Source organism: Symphalangus syndactylus, chromosome 8 (assembly GCF_028878055.3).
Source record: "Symphalangus syndactylus isolate Jambi chromosome 8, NHGRI_mSymSyn1-v2.1_pri, whole genome shotgun sequence".
Lineage (NCBI taxonomy): Eukaryota > Metazoa > Chordata > Mammalia > Primates > Hylobatidae > Symphalangus > Symphalangus syndactylus.
In genome coordinates, this window is record NC_072430.2 from 105,153,719 (window position 1) to 105,169,493 (window position 15,775).

Here is a 15,775-nt window from a genome sequence, read left to right on the forward strand (position 1 = left end):
TAATTTTACACAATATTTTAATTAATTTGTCCTATGATTTAATTCTTTAAAACATTTTTAATTTTATTATAAAATAACACTTCCAGGATACAGACTTGCTGTGGTAGGAATATGTAATCAGGCCACTCAAAAATGCCTGCACTTGAGGCTTAGCATTTAAAAATGAATGTTTATATGTAACAAAAATTAAATGATGTATTTTTTGTATTAAAATTAAAGAAACATGTTGGATAATCGTTATAATAAAGAATATGCTCTAAGAATGGGGATAAAAGCTGTTGGGTGCCCCTTGGTACCACCATTTCATAGAAGATCATAGTTGTAAACAAGCAGAAGGATGACGCAATCTCTGACATAATTAAAACCGGGTAAACCACAGTAAGTGTGTTCCAGCAATTTGTCAAGTTATTTGTCCAGGCCTGTCATAGCTACTGAGCAAATGGGTTGGCATGAATAGTTATGTCCTTAATGTGTACATCATTAAGAGGTCGGTATGTCTTCTCATTTACTGGCAACTTCTCCAACTCATCTAGAGTTTCCAGACCATCTATTACCCTGAAAGAGAAACAATATAACATGAAAATTTCCTTAAATTGAAACATGATGTTCATGTTTCAAACTGTTTTTCTACACTTTCATACTTCCAACACCAAATGTGTGGGTTTTCCCAGTTCTCCAATTCTCTGGGTATCCCACAACTTAATTATTTTTTCGAAATTTTATTTATTTTTTTAAAGACAGGGTCTCACTGGGACTACAAGGGTATGCCCCCACACCTGGCCCTACAATTTAATTGTGACACTAACTACAAGGAGTGAACAGAGACCCCGGTTAATCCCACAAGACAGCCCCTACTACTTCGGATGCCAGTTCCAAGTCCCGGTTGTGATCTGTACTATGTGACTAACCATGATATAATTTGGGATTTTTCATGCCCCCCCAGCTCTGTTCAATAATTTTCAAAAATGGCTCATAGAACTTAGGAAAGCACTTTATTTATTATTATGGGCTATTATAAAGGAACAATTTAGGAACATATTACAATTCAGGAACAACCAAATGGAGGAGATGCATAGGGCAAAGTCTGAGAGAGGGGCACAGTGCTTCCATGCTCTTCTTGGGGTGTGTTACCCTCTTAGTATCTACTTGTGTTCACCAACCTGGAAGCTCTCAAACCCTGTTTAGAGTTTTTACGGAGGGCACATTAGGTAAGCACGATTAATTAAATCACTGGCCACTGGTGACTGGAACTCAATCTGCAGCCCTTCTCTCCTTCCCAGAGGTCAAGAATAGGAGGTCACTGAATGTTCCAGCCCTCTAAAAATACACGACTGATTCCTCTGGCAACCAGCCCTACCATACCGAAAGCTATCTAGAACCCCACCAAGAGTCACCTCATTAGCATAAACTCAGGTATGGTTGAATGGGGCTTATTATGAACAATAAAATATTCCTTTCACTCCTGTCACTCAGGAAATTGCAAGGTTTTTAAAAGAACTATGCTGGAAACCACGGATGAAGTCCAAATATGTATTATTACAACACACTAGTCATAAAGATTTCTTTGCTACAGGAAATACATGGAGAAAGTATGTAGATGACACTATTAGCAATATTGCCCTACAATGAGAATCCTAAAGTAGATGACCACTCCACTTTGTACTTGTTTTTTTGTTTGTTTGTTTTTGTTTTTGAGACGGAGTCTCGCTCTGTCGCCCAGGCTGGAGTGCAGTGGCGCAATCGCTGCTCACTGCAAGCTCCGCCTCCCCGGTTCACGCCATTCTCCTGCCTCAGCCTCTCCGGGTAGCTGGGACTACAGGCGCCTGCCACCACGCCCAGCTAATTTTTTGTATTTTTAGTAGAGATGGGGTTTCACTGTGGTCTCGATCTCCTGACCTTGTGATCCGCCCGCCTCAGCCTCCCAAAGTGCTGGGATTACAAGCGTGAACCACCGCGCCCGGCCACTTGTTTTTTTTTTTTTTTTTTTTTTTGAGATGAAGTCTCGCTCTGGTCCCCCAGGCTGGAGTGCAATGGCGTGATCTCGGCTCACTGCAACCTCTGCCTCCCAGGTTCAAGCGATTCTCCTGCCTCAGCCTCCCGAGTAGCTGGGATTATAGGAGCCTACCACCACGCCTGGCTAATTTTTGTATTTTTAGTAGAGATGGGGTTTCAGCATGTTGGCCAGGCTGGTCTGGCCTGACCTCAGGTGATCCGCCCGCCTTGGCCTCCCAAAGTGTTGGGATTCAGGCGTGAGCCACCAAGCCTGGCAGTTAATTGTTTAATTATAGTATTTCTTTCTTTTTTTTTTTTTTTTTTTTTTGAGATGGAGTCTCACTCCCATTCCCCAGGTTGGAGTGCAGTAGCACTATCTCGACTCATTGTAGCCTCTTCCTCCAGGTTCAAGCAATTCTGCATCAGCCTCCCAAGCAGCTGGGACTACAGGCACATGCCCCCACGCCCAGCTAATTTTTGTGTTTTTAGTAGAGATGGGATTTCACCACGTTGGCCAGGCTGGTCTCAAACTCTTTTTTTTTTTTTGAGACGGAGTCTCGCTCTTTCACCCAGGCTGGAGTGCAGTGGCGCGATCTCGGCTCACTGCAGGCTCCGCCCCCCGGGGTTCACGCCATTCTCCTGCCTCAGCCTCCCGCGTAGCTGGGACTACAGGCGCCTGCCACCTCGCCCGGCTAATTTTTTGTATTTTTAGTAGAGACGGGGTTTCACTGTGTTAGCCAGGATGGTCTCGATCTCCTGACCTCGTGATCCGCCCGCCTCGGCCTCCCAAAGTGCTGGGATTACAGGCTTGAGCCACCGCGCCCGGCCTTGGTCTCAAACTCTTGACCTCAAGTGATCTGCCCACCTCAGCCTCCCAAAGTGCTGGAGTTATAGATATGAGCCACCTCGTCTGGCCTAATTATGGCATTTCTACTTTTTGCTTCTGGATAACAACAAGAAGTAATAAAAATAGGAGAAGAGAAGACTGACAGTTAACTCAGCCTCCAGCAATCCCACTTCATGTTACCACCAAGAAAAAATATATTGAGAGCTGTTCTTCAAATACAAGTTTTGGAAATTTCAGTCTAAAACATTTGCTAAGAAAGAGTGGCTTTCGATCTCCTGACCTCATGATCTGATGGCCTTGGCCTCCCAAAGTGCTAGGATTACAAGCGTGAGCCACTGCACCTGGCCATCTGACTGCATTTTGACTGCAACCCGTCACATGAGGTCAGATGTGGAATTTTCTACTTGTGGCATCATGTTGGTGTTCAGAAAGTTCCTAATTTTGAATTTTCAGATTAGGGATTCTCAACCAGTGGTATGTACTTTAAAAAATTAACAGATTTGTAGGCCTGGTGCGGTGGCTCACGCCTGTAATCTCAGCACGTTGGGAGGCCAAGGTGGGCGGATCACGAGGTCAGGATATCGAGACCATCCTGGCTAACACGGTGAAACCCCATCTCTACTAAAAATACAAAAAATTAGCCGGGCATGGTGGCAGGCGCCTGTAGTCCCAGCTACTTGAGAGGCTGAGGCAAGAGAATGGCGTGAACCCGGGAGGGGGAGCTTGCAGTGAGCCAAGATGGCGCCACTGCACTCCAGCCTGAGCAACAGAGTGAGACTCTGTCTCAAAAAAAAAAAAAAAAAAAAAAAATTAACAGATTTGCATTTTATTTTGCATTTTCACAGAATGGGTACTTCAACCAAAACATTTTGATTTTACCCCTAAATATAGACATTTAAGTCTTTAAATTATAAGTCTTAAAAGCTATCCCACCTTCTAGGTCAGTAAGAGAAACAGAGGAGGTAGAAAATAGGTCTCAGGTAAAAAGTTAAAAAAACCCAGCAGGTAGAACTGAGGCAGTTAAGTAGAGTCAAGTATCTGGGAAACGGACCCCTTGGAGAACTAGAGGAATTTACTGGATCATCTTCCCAGAAAAATGTGTGTGCATCTGTATACGACAAACAAGGAATTAATGAACCTAAGGTTAATCTTTGTTCTAAACTCTACAGTTTTGTCGCAAATCCAGTAAAATGAGTCCTGGTAATAACTGAACAATAATTTTGTGTGATAGGTTAAGGGAGAAAATAAGAGGGAAACTGGGTTATTTACAAACACAAAAAAACTACTAGATGTTGTAATATTTCTTTTTTCCTTTATTATTAATGTGTAAATTAGACACATGTATATGGAATGAAAAAGAAAAGATCTGTCTAGATCTCATTGCAACCTTGACGCCCTGAGCCCAGCAATCCTCCCACTTCAGCCTCCCAAGTAGCTGGGACCATAGGTGTGAGCCACCACACCTGGATAATTTTTAAATTTTTTTGTAGAGACAGGGTTTCACTATGTTACCTAGGCTGGGAGTCCTCTATTTTTAATTAACCTAATTTGGCATCCAAACTATTAAATAGAACAAACTCTGGAATTGTGCCTTGGTTTATTAAGCATGATAATTATTTGTTGAATGAACAGACAAATTGACTTCCCACTGATTTATAAAAGCAACTCCCAGACATAGTACTTTTAATAGATACCCTGGCAGAAACTGTGAAACACCTTTCTAGGAGCCATTCTTCTTACTCAGAGAAATCTAATTTTAGTAAGGGTGGCAATGTGGCTGAAATACATTTTCTACCCTCCATTGTAGGTAAGGAGTGGTTACATTACTAAGTTCTGGGTCTTCTGGAAAAGTTTTTTTTTTTTTGAGACAGAGTCTCACTTTGTCACCAGGCTGGAGTGCAGTGGTGCAATCTTGGCTCACTGCAATCTCCACCTCCAGGGTTCAAGCCATTCTCCTGCCTCAGCTTCCTGAGTAGCTGGGATTACAGGCGCGCACCACCGCACCCAGCTAATTTTTGTATTTTTTAGTAGAGACGGGGTTTCACCATGTTGGCCAGGATGGTCTTGATCTCCTGACCTCATGATCTGCCCTCCTTGGCCTCCCAAAGTGCTGGGATTACAGGTGTGAGCCGCTGCACCCGGCTTTTCTTTTCTTTTTTTTTTTTAGAGATAGGGTATCATTCTGCTGCCCAGGCTGGAGTACAGTGGTGTGATCTCAGCTCATGCAGCCTGGAACTCCTGGGCTCAAGTGATTCTCCCACCTCAGCCTCCTGAGTAGTTGGGATTACAGGTGTGTGTCACCACACCTGGCTAATTTTTAAAATTTTTTTATAGAGATGGGTTCTCGCTATGTTGCACAGGCTGGTCTTGAACTCCTGGCCTCAAGTGATCCTCCTGTCTCAGCCTCCCAAAGCACTGGGATTAAAGGCCTGGGAAAGTTCTGTTAATTAAAAAAGGTGAATCAGCTGGCAAGCACCTTTTGTCTTTCCTCCTCTTTCCTGCCTGATACACAGAAGTTTTGATAAGAGCTGTGCTGCCAGTATTATGACAGAGGTGCCTAGAACACTGGTAACAAAATGGAACCACCATGCCAGTCCATCTTGTTTAAGCCACTATTTTTCAGATCTGTTAGTTGCTGTGAAATGCTGTCATTAATGAAAATGGACCAGCCTGGGCAACATAGTGAGACCCTGTCTCTAAAAAAAAGAGTTTTTCTTTGTTTTTTTGTTTTTGTTTTTTTTTGAGACAGAGTCTTGCTCTGTCACCCAGGCTGGAGTGCAGTGGCGCAATCTCGGCTCACTGCAAGCTCTGCCTCCCGGGTTCACACCATTCTCCTGCCTCAGCCTCTCCGAGTAGCTGGGACTACAGGTGCCCGCCACCACGCCCGGCTAATTTTTTGTATTTTTAGTAGAGACAGGGTTTCACCATGGTCTCGATCTCCTGACCTCGTGATCTGCCTGCCTCGGCCTCCCAAAGTGCTGGGATTACAAGCGTGAGCCACCGCGCCCGATCCTTTTATTTTTTAAAGTAGCTGCGCATGATGGTACACATTTGTGGTTCCAGTTACTCAGGAGGCTGAGGTGAGAGGATCACTTGAGACCGGGAGGTTGAGGCTGCAATGACCCATGACTGTGCTACTGCACTACACTCCAGCCTGGTGACAGAGCCTTTCATCTCAAAAAAAGAAAAAGAAAAAGAAAATAGATATACTATGTTAATTTGCATAACAATATTGAAAAATTATTGGCCTCTTTTACAAAATAATGAAAATAAGGCTCAGGGAGATTATAACTTTCCCAAGGTCACAGGGTAGCTAAGTGGTAGACTTTTTTTTATTTTTATTTTTTGAGACGGAGTCTCGCTCTTTCGCCCAGGCTGGAGTACAGTGGCGCGATCTCGGCTCACTGCAAGCTCCGCCTCCCGGGTTCACGCCATTCTCCTGCCTCAGCCTCCGGAGTAGCTGGGACTACAGGCGCCCGCCACCGCGCCCGGCTAATTTTTTGTATTTTTAGTAGAGACGGGGTTTCACCGTGTTAACCAGGATGATCTCGATCTCCTGACCTCGTGATCTGCCCACCTTGGCCTCCCAAAGTGCTGGGATTACAGGCGTGAGCCACCGCGCCCGGCCAAAGTGATAGACTTAAACTGCAGGTACATTTAGCTCTCACACCACTCTTCTTCTTTTTCTTTTCTTTTTTTTTTTTCTTTTTTGAGGCAGAGTCTCACTCTGTCGCCCAGGCTGGAGTGCAATGGCATGATCACGGCTCACTGTAACTTCCGCCTCCCAGGTTCAAGTAATTCTCCTGCTTCAGCCTCCTGAGTAGCTTGGACTACAGGTGTGTGCCACCACATCCAACTAATTTTTTAAAATATTTTTAGTAGAGGCCGGGCGCAGTGGCTCACGCTTGTAATCCCAGCACTTTGGGAGGCTGAGGCGGGCAGATCACAAGGTCAGGAGATCGAGACCACGGTGAAACCCCGTCCCTACTAAAAATACAAAAAAATTAGCCGGGCGTGGTGGCGGGCGCCTGTAGTCCCAGCTACTTGGAGAGGCTGAGACAGGAGAATGGCGTGAACTGGGGAGGCAGAGCTTGCAGTGAGCCGAGATTGCGCCACTGCACTCCAGCCTGGGCAACAGAGTGAGACTCTGTCTCAAAAAATATATATATATATATTTTTAATAGAGATGGGGTTCTGCCACATTGGCCAGGCTGGTCTTGAACCCCTGACTTCAGACAATCTGCCCATCTTGGCCTCCCAAAGTGCTGGGATTACAGGTGTGAGGCACTGTGCTCAGCGTCACTCTTTTCAATATTAGTTATGCTACTGTCACAGCTAAGCATATGCACCACTTGCATTGAAATGCTAAAAGAAAACCATAACCAGAATACTCACTTCCCAAATACGGTGTATTTCATGTCCAAATGTGGCTGTTTGCCATAGGTGATGAAGAACTGAGATCCATTGGTGTTCGGGCCATTATTAGCCATAGATACAACACCTCTAACACTGTGCTGAAAAAGACACATCAAAGTATTAACTGTGTTTTTATATAACCATCCCAAATATAGTATTGAAACAAGACAGGCACACCTTTGTTTTCTTTTTTAAAAATATTTTGAGGCCGGGTGCGGTGGCTCACGCCTGTAATCCCAGCACTTTGGGAGGCCGAGGCGGGCGGATCACGAGGTCAGGAGATCGAGACCATCCTGGATAACACGGTGAAACCCCGTCTCTACTAAAAATACAAAAAATTAGCCGGGCGCGGTGGCGGGCGCCTGTAGTCCCAGCTACTCGGGAGGCTGAGGCAGGAGAATGGCGTGAACCCGGGAGGCGGAGCTTGCAGTGAGCCGAGATCGCGCCACTGCACTCCAGCCTGGGTGACAGAGCCAGACTCCATCTCAAAAAAAAAAAAAAAAAAAAAATATTTTGAGATGGGTGTCTCACTATGTTGCTCAGGCTGGTCTCTAACTCCTAGGCTCAAGTGATCCTCCTGCCTTAGCCTCCAAAGTGTTGGGATTACAGGTGTGAATCACCACACCCAGCCAAGACATTCACTCTTTACCTTCACAATACTTAAGGGGGCAAGTAAACATTTAACCAACTTCTCTCTATTACAGGTAATCCAAATGTTCAGTTTCTACCTTTTCTGTATCCTTGAAAACTTGTATGTAAAAGGTTAATATATCAAATCATATTTCTCAATTAATTTCATTTTCACTTTGAAGAAATACAGCCATGGACACTTTTTGCAATATCAACAAATAATAGAAATAATCCTTACATTTATATTAAGGAATAGTGTGCTGGAATGAAACGATCAGGCAGGCAACAAAACCAAAATGCCCACAATCTCTTCTCACATACAATGGACTCTTGCTAGTTTCTTTATCTGTAAAACAAGGGAGGTTGGACTAGTTCAAGGGTCTATTCATAACTCAGATGCTCACAAGAGTCAAGTAGATAAACTGACAATTGGGCAGAATGTAAACATTAAAGAGAGATGAAGTCTGGCAAAATGAATAGGCTATCCCTTGATTAATGGCATTAAATATTCTTTTTTAACTAATGGACACAGATAATGCATCTGTGGGTGTTCCACTCATGGGCAGTCAGTTTATAACCCCAGGACTGAACGATTTAAGAAAGGTCTCACCTAGCTCTATTATCATGATAGTATTTGTTTACAAGTTTACAAGAGACAGTGTATAGAAATTAAAAGGACCTTACTGATAAGAATGAAGATATAACTGTGAACTATGTTATAGGGAGGTGCCTGTAATACACTACAACTCCACCAATTACTCTAGTTTTAGCTATTCATTGGGTGACACTAGTAAGTCATAGAGATGCACCTATATCAAAATATTAATGCTTGTCTCCCTAAAAGGTGTTCACTAATCAAATGTAATATTAAATACATACACATATAATATTTAATACATACACAATATTTAATACATACACAAAAATATAGTTAATAAAAATGCAAGTTAATAAAATAAGCACCCATTAACATATTTCCCAGCTTTCAGAGTTAAAATTTGCCAATTCATTGAATAATGGGAGCTCAAGAAAAAATAAAAGTTACCAATTAATTACATATATCTATGTGCTCCTCTCCATCTATTACCTCAGCCTCTACAAGAGGTAACCACTATTCTAATACTTTTTTTTTCATTTTTTCATTTTTTTTTTTGTTTTAGAGACAGGGTCTTGCTCTGTCACCCAGGTTAGAGTGCAGTGGTGCAATCATAGCTCACTGTAGCCTTGACCTCCTAGGCTCGAGCAATCTTTCCATCTTGGCCTCCTGAGTAGCTGAGACTACAGATGTACACCACCATACCTGGCTAATTTTTTAGCTTTTAGTAGAGATGAGGGCTCAATATGTTGCTCAGGCTGATCTCAAACTGCTGGCCTCAAGTACTTTTTCCTCTCACCTTGGCCCCCTAAAGTGCTGGGATTATAAGAGTGAGCCACTGTGCCCAGCCCTAACACATTTACACATTTCTAAACAACACATTCTTTCCTTTTCCTTATGAATGTAATTACATTGTAACATTTTAGTCTTCTGGGAAATGCTTTCTACCATTAACGTTACATTTCTAAGGTCATACATGTACATATAGCCATAGTTTATTACTATTTACTACTATGTGATATTTCACTACTGAATATACTACAATTTATCCACAATCTACATAGTGATTTATCTATAATCAATGGACATTTGGGTTGTTTCTAGACTTTTGCTGTTACAAACAGTACATCAGAACACTCCTGTACATGTCTCTTGGTGCAAACTTACAAGTTTCTCTTGAGTAAACATTCGGGAATGGAATTCCTGGGCCAGAATATATGAAGAGTCAATACATATCCATAACCTTGGTGTATAAGGTGTATAATATATAATGGTTTTTTTTTTTTTTAAACAGAGTCTCGCTCTGTCGCCCAGGCTGGAGTGCGGCAGCAAGATCTCGGCTCACTGCAAGCACTGCCTCCTGGGTTCAGGCCATTCTCCTGCCTCAGCCTCCTGAGTAGCTGGGACTACAGGCACCCACCACCACACCTGGCTACTTTTTTGTATTTTTTGGTAGAGACGGGGTTTCACTGTGTTAGCCAGGATGGTCTCAATCTCCTGATCTCGTGATCCACCTGCCTCGGCCTCCCAAAGTGCTGGGACTACAGGCGTGAGCCACTGCGCCTGGCCTATATAATGGTTCTTAACTCTGCCTGCAAAAGAATCATCTAGGAACCTTAAAATATAGTCTAAGTCCTAACCAGCCCTACTGACTTTATTTTTAGGAGGGCAAGGCCATGATCTGTTATAGTTTTAAAACTTCCAGCCAAGTGCAGTGGCTCACTCCTATAATCCCAACACTTTGGGAGGCCAAGACAGGAGGATCATCTGAGTCCAGGAGTTTCAGACCAGACTGGGCAACAGAGCAAGACCTCGTCTCTACAAAAAACCAAAAATGAGCTGGGCATGGTGGTGCACTCCTGTGGTCCAGCTACTTGAGAGGCTGAGGCAGGAGAAACTGCTTGAGCTCAGGTCAAGGCTGCAGTGAACCATGATCAGGCCACTGCACTCAGCTTAGGCAACAGAGTGAGACCCAGTCTCAAAAACAAACAACAAAGTTCCACAGGTGATTCTGTCATAGCCAGTCTCTGGTTTTCAACTGGTATACAGAAGCAGTCATTAATGTAATAATTAATACCTAAAAAATTGTTTAGTTATTCATTCAGGAAAAAGTTGACTTTTCAAAAAGTTTATCACCTCCCAGCCTCAACTCCTGTAACAAAACTAATACATTTCCTTACAATAGAAAAGTAAAATGAACCAACTTGGGCAACATAGTGAGACACCATCTGTACAAAAAATACAAACATTAGCCAGGCATGGTGACATGCACCTGTAGTCCCAGCTACTCTGGAGGCTGAGGTGGAAGGATCACCTGAGCCCAGAAAATTTAGGCTGCAGTGAGCCAAGACTGCATCACTGCACTCCAGCCTGGGGGACAGAGCAAGACCCTGTCTCTAAAAAAAGGTTTTAAAAAAAGCAAAAAGAAAAGAAATTACTCCTAGTCTCATCATCCAGAGATAAACACTGCAATGAATTTTTTTCAGAATTTTTGTGGGTACATTTTAATGTAATGGAAATATAATAATACACTTAAACTGCGTATTTTGATTGAGTAGACTTTTTTTTTTTGAGTAGGGTCTCGTTCTGTGCATGATCTTGGCTAACTGCAGCCTTGATCTCCTGGGCTCAAGCAATCCTTCCAGTTCAGCCTCTTGAGTAGCTGGGACTACAGGCACACGCCACTACAACAGGCTAATATTTGTACCTTTTTGTAGAGACGGGGGTCTCACTATGTTGCCCAGGCTGGTTTCAAACTCTTGGCCTCAAGCAATCCTCCTTACTGGGCTTCTCAAAGTGCTGGGATTACTGTACCCAGCCCTGATTGAGGATACTTCATTGCTCTTTTTCTAATCATAAAGTTATCATTCTATGGAGATACAAAGTTTGAAAGACCACATAATAAGTCATCAACTGAAGTTATCTCTGGGAAGTGGAATTGATTTTTAAAACTAGGCATGCACTAGTTTTTAATTTTAGACAAAAAAAAAAATGACTCCACAGAGGTTTGAAAAACACAGAAAAATATAACAAAGAAAATTAAAAATCCCTAATTTTACCATGCTAAAGACTATTTATATGCACTACTCTTTAACCTAGTTGCGATCTACCACAGGTATTAAGTCAAATTAATACAGGGATGTTCAAACATCTAACAGAAGATCATAAAAGCTGGGCACTGATAATGGGCGACATTGCAACCAGGAAGTTTGATAGTCTTTCCTCCCCGCTCTCAAAAAAGGCCAGTTTCATGTCATTCAACATGAATTTTATGGTGAGATATTAAGCCTCTTTGGTACACTACTAGTTAAACATTTCAGGTTAGATTCAAAGATGAACTCACTTAAGAGCCACATGGTGGTGGGATTCCAGTACACATGTCAGGCTAGGACCACCATTTATCAAGTCTCTCCGACATCATTTGTCAAATGTACAAAAACTATAAAAAAGTATATTCATTTTGCAATGATGTTAACTTGTATCACTATGACTCACGTATCAAAGCTTCCATGCATAACCAAGGCATGAGAAAATAGATTTTTAAAGCATTGAGGATTTACCTTAAGATATTCACTGTATTCATCCTCAAACTTCTTGCCCCAGATACTGTTGCCTCCTCTTCCAGTTCCTATATTACAAGTGAAGCAAATCAAAAGAAGTGTTTAATTAAAATTGAAAACAAGTTCATTTCCCAAAACTTAAGGAATACTTTATAGTTCGACTGTTTAAATATAGACAAAATTTGATATGGCCTCTCCTAATTCCCCAAATTTAACTTTACAGACCTGAAGATTAAAACAGACCTACAAAAAACAAAAAAGAATAACCCTCCTTATAAATATTGTTCATATATATTTAAGTATGAAAAGCTTCACAGATTTGTGTCTCGTCCTTGTGCAGGGGCCACACTAATCTTCTCTGTATTGTTCAAATTTTAGTATATGTGCTGCCAAAGTGAGCACAATATTGTTCACATTTTAGGGGTAGGTGCTAATAATTTCTGCTTTAAAATTACACCATGTAATACTATGCAGCCATAAAAAGGATGAGATCATGTCCTTTGCAGGGACATGGACGCAGCTGGAAGCTATCATTCTCAGCAAACTAACACAGGAACAGAAAACCAAACACCAAATATTCTCACTCATAAGTGGGAGTTGAACAATGAGATCACATGGACACAAGGAGGGGAACAACACACAGCAGGGCTAGTTGGGGGGTGGGGGGCAAGGGGAGGGAGAGCATTAGGATGAATAGCTAATGCATGCTGGGCTTAAAACCTAGATGACGGGCTGATAGGTGCAGCAAACCACCATGGCACACATATACCTATGTAACAAACCTACATGTTCTGCACTTGTAGAACAGAACTTATTAAACAAAACAAAATGAAAACTCCACGTTTTTAATTCCTCTTCTTTTACCCACTTTTTCATACTATACATTCAGTTCCTTAGATCTTAGTTAATGGAATAACTTACCTGTTGGATCTCCTGTTTGAACCATGAAACCCTTGATATTCCTGTGAAATATACAGCCATTGTAGTAATTACTGGCACAAAGAGCCAAGAAATTCTGAAGGGAGTAAAAATAATGATTGAGAAATGATGCAGCAGAAACCCAGTTAAGACAAAGAACCAATCATATTTACTGAAAATGTGATAGCAGCATATTTAAACTATGACTTTTGGCATTACTTTGGATGTCATTTCCCTGCCTACAACACTTCAATAGCTTCCTTCTCCTCTTGGAGTAAAATACAAAATCTTCAGCCAGGCATGGTGGCTAATGCCTGTAATCCCAGAACTTTGGGAGGCCGAGGTGGGTGGATCACGAGGTCAGAATATCGAGACCATCCTGGCTACGGTGAAACCCTATCTCTACCAAAAATACAAAAAATTAGCTGGGTGTGGTGGCAGGCACCTGTAGTCCCAGCTACTCTGGAGGCTGAGGCAGGAGAATGGCGTGACCTCGGGAGGCGGAGGTTGCAGTGAGCCGAGATCGCACCACTGCACTCCAGCCTGGGCGACAGAGACTCCATCTCAAAAACAAAACAAAACAAAACAAAATAAGGCCGGGCGCGGTGGCTCACGCTTGTAATCCCAGCACTTTGGGAGGCCGAGGCGGGCGGATCACGAGGTCAGGAGATCGAGACCACTGTGAAACCCCGTCTCTACTAAAAATACAAAAAATTAGCCGGGCGTGGTGGTGGGCGCCTGTAGTCCCAGCTACTCGGAGAGGCTGAGGCAGGAGAATGGCATGAACCCGGGAGGCGGAGCTTGCAGTGAGCTGAGATTGCGCCACTGCACTCCAGCCTGGGCGACAGAGCAAGATTCCATCTCAAAAAAAACAAAACAAAACAAAAAGAAAATCTTCAGCAGAGCCTAACAAGCCCTGCAGTACCTGGCTTACCTCCTCATCACATATACTAAGAACTGCTTTCTTGTTGCTTACTACCTAAACTCCATCAGCATTCTGACAATCCAAAAGGGGCAGCTTTTCTTACCTGGGGGACTTTGTACCTGAGATTTCTATATCTGGAATGTTCTTTTTTTTTTGTAGAGACAGTGTCTCCTTATGTTGCCCAGGCTGGTTTTGAACTCCTGAGCTCAAATGATCCTCCTGCCTCAGCCACCCAAAGTGCTGGAATTACAGGTGTGAGCCAACGTGCCTGGCCTTGGAATTTTTTAAAATTTTATTTCACAACCTTTTCTGAATCTGAATACCTGGAATATTCTTTTTATACCTCTTTCCATGGAGATGCCCTCGTACCTTTGCATTTAGTTTAAGTATTAGTTTATTGGCTACGCCTGCCCTCACCTTCTTCCTTTCCCATTATTCTCTATCTCAACACTTAATTTTTTTCAAGGCATTATCATCTTTTAGAATTACTTAATTTTAGGCCAGGCACAGCAGCTCACACCTGTAATCTCAGCACTTTGGAACGCAGGAAGATCACTTGAGTCCAGGAGTTCAAGACCAGCCTGGGCAACATAGTAAGACCTCATCTCTATCTTAAAAAAAAAAAAAAAAAAAAAATTTCTTAAAAATATAATTAACTTGGCCGGGCGTGGTGGCTCATGCCTGTAATCCCAGCACGTTGGGAGGCCAAGACGGGCGGATCACGAGGTCAGGAGATCGAGACCATCCTGGCTAACATGGTGAAACCCTGTCTCTACTAAAAATACAAAAAATTAGCCGGGCACAGTGGCAGGCGCCTGTAGTCCCAGCTACTCAGGAGGCTGAGGAAGGAGAATGGCGTGAACCCGGGAGGGGGAGCTTGCAGTGAGCCGAGGTCACGCCACTGCACTCCAGCCTGGGCGACAGAGGTAGACTCTGTCTCAAAAAAAAAAAAAAAAAAATATATATATATATATATAGATATATATATAATTACTTAATTTTCCTGCCCTGCTTATTTTTACAACTAAAATATTGGCTCCATGAGGGTAAGGAATGTCTGCTGCTCATCACTGTATCTCCAGACTCTGGGGCAAGATAGCCTTTCATGAATAATGGGTTTTTTGTTTTGTTTTGAGGCAGGGTCTTGCTCTGTCACCTAGGCTGGAGTGCAACAGTGTGATCAGAGCTCACTATAGCCTTGACCTCCTTGGCTCAAGCAATTCTCCCACCTTGGCCTCCCTTGTAGCTGGGACAACAGGCTCACACCATTAACACCTGGCTAATTTTTGTATTTTTTTGTAGAGATGGGGGTCTTACTATATTCCCTAGGTAGGCCTAGAACTTCTGAGCTCACCTTAGCCTCCCAAAGTGCTGGAATTATAGATGTGAGCCACCATGCCCAGCCATAAACAATTGTTGAATAAATGAATATATACAGGTGACTCTTCTTCCTTCCATCCTTGTCATTTAAACAGGTGAAACAGGCCAGGCACGGTGGCTCATGCCTGTAATCCCAGCACTTTGGGCAGCCAAGACGGGTGGATCACCTGAGGTCAGGAGTTCAAGACCAGCCTGATCAACATGGTGAAACCCCATCTCTACTAAAAATACAAAATTAGCTGGGCATGGTGGCTGGCGCCTATAGTGCCAGCTACTTGGGAGGCTGAGGCAGGAGAATCCCTTGGACCTGGGAGGCGGAGGTTGCAGTGACCCAAGATTGGGCCACTGCACTCCAGCCTGGGCAACAAGAGCAAAACTCTGTCTCAAATAAATAAATAAATACAGGCGAAATAATGTATAGAACAGGCCAGACATGGTAGCTCACGCCTGTAATTCCAACACTTCAGGAAGCTGAGATGGGAGGATGGCTAGAGACCAGGAGTTCGAGACCA

The 15,775-nt window shown here is 43.0% G+C and overlaps 1 protein-coding gene and 1 non-coding gene across 5 annotated transcripts in view; both read right to left on the minus strand.

Moving 5' to 3' along the window:
- Positions 1-15,775, minus strand: part of PPIL3 (peptidylprolyl isomerase like 3) — a 21,199-nt gene continuing 5,424 nt past the window's right edge. For 3 of the 4 annotated variants that reach the window (XM_063644992.1, XM_055290188.2, XM_063644993.1), the window contains exons 4-7: positions 12,962-13,055; positions 12,041-12,108; positions 7,235-7,353; positions 1-555 (exon numbers count right to left, since the gene is read on the minus strand). In XM_063644992.1, the coding sequence (XP_063501062.1) occupies positions 429-555; positions 7,235-7,353; positions 12,041-12,108; positions 12,962-13,055 (408 nt within the window). In that variant the 3' untranslated portion in view covers positions 1-428. The remainder of the gene's footprint in view (positions 556-7,234; positions 7,354-12,040; positions 12,109-12,961; positions 13,056-15,775) is intronic. The other variant, XM_055290187.2, reaches the window with a different exon arrangement.
- Positions 12,336-12,442, minus strand: LOC129488909 (U6 spliceosomal RNA). Its single transcript, XR_008659755.1, has one exon. It is a non-coding gene; the product is annotated as a U6 spliceosomal RNA (small nuclear RNA).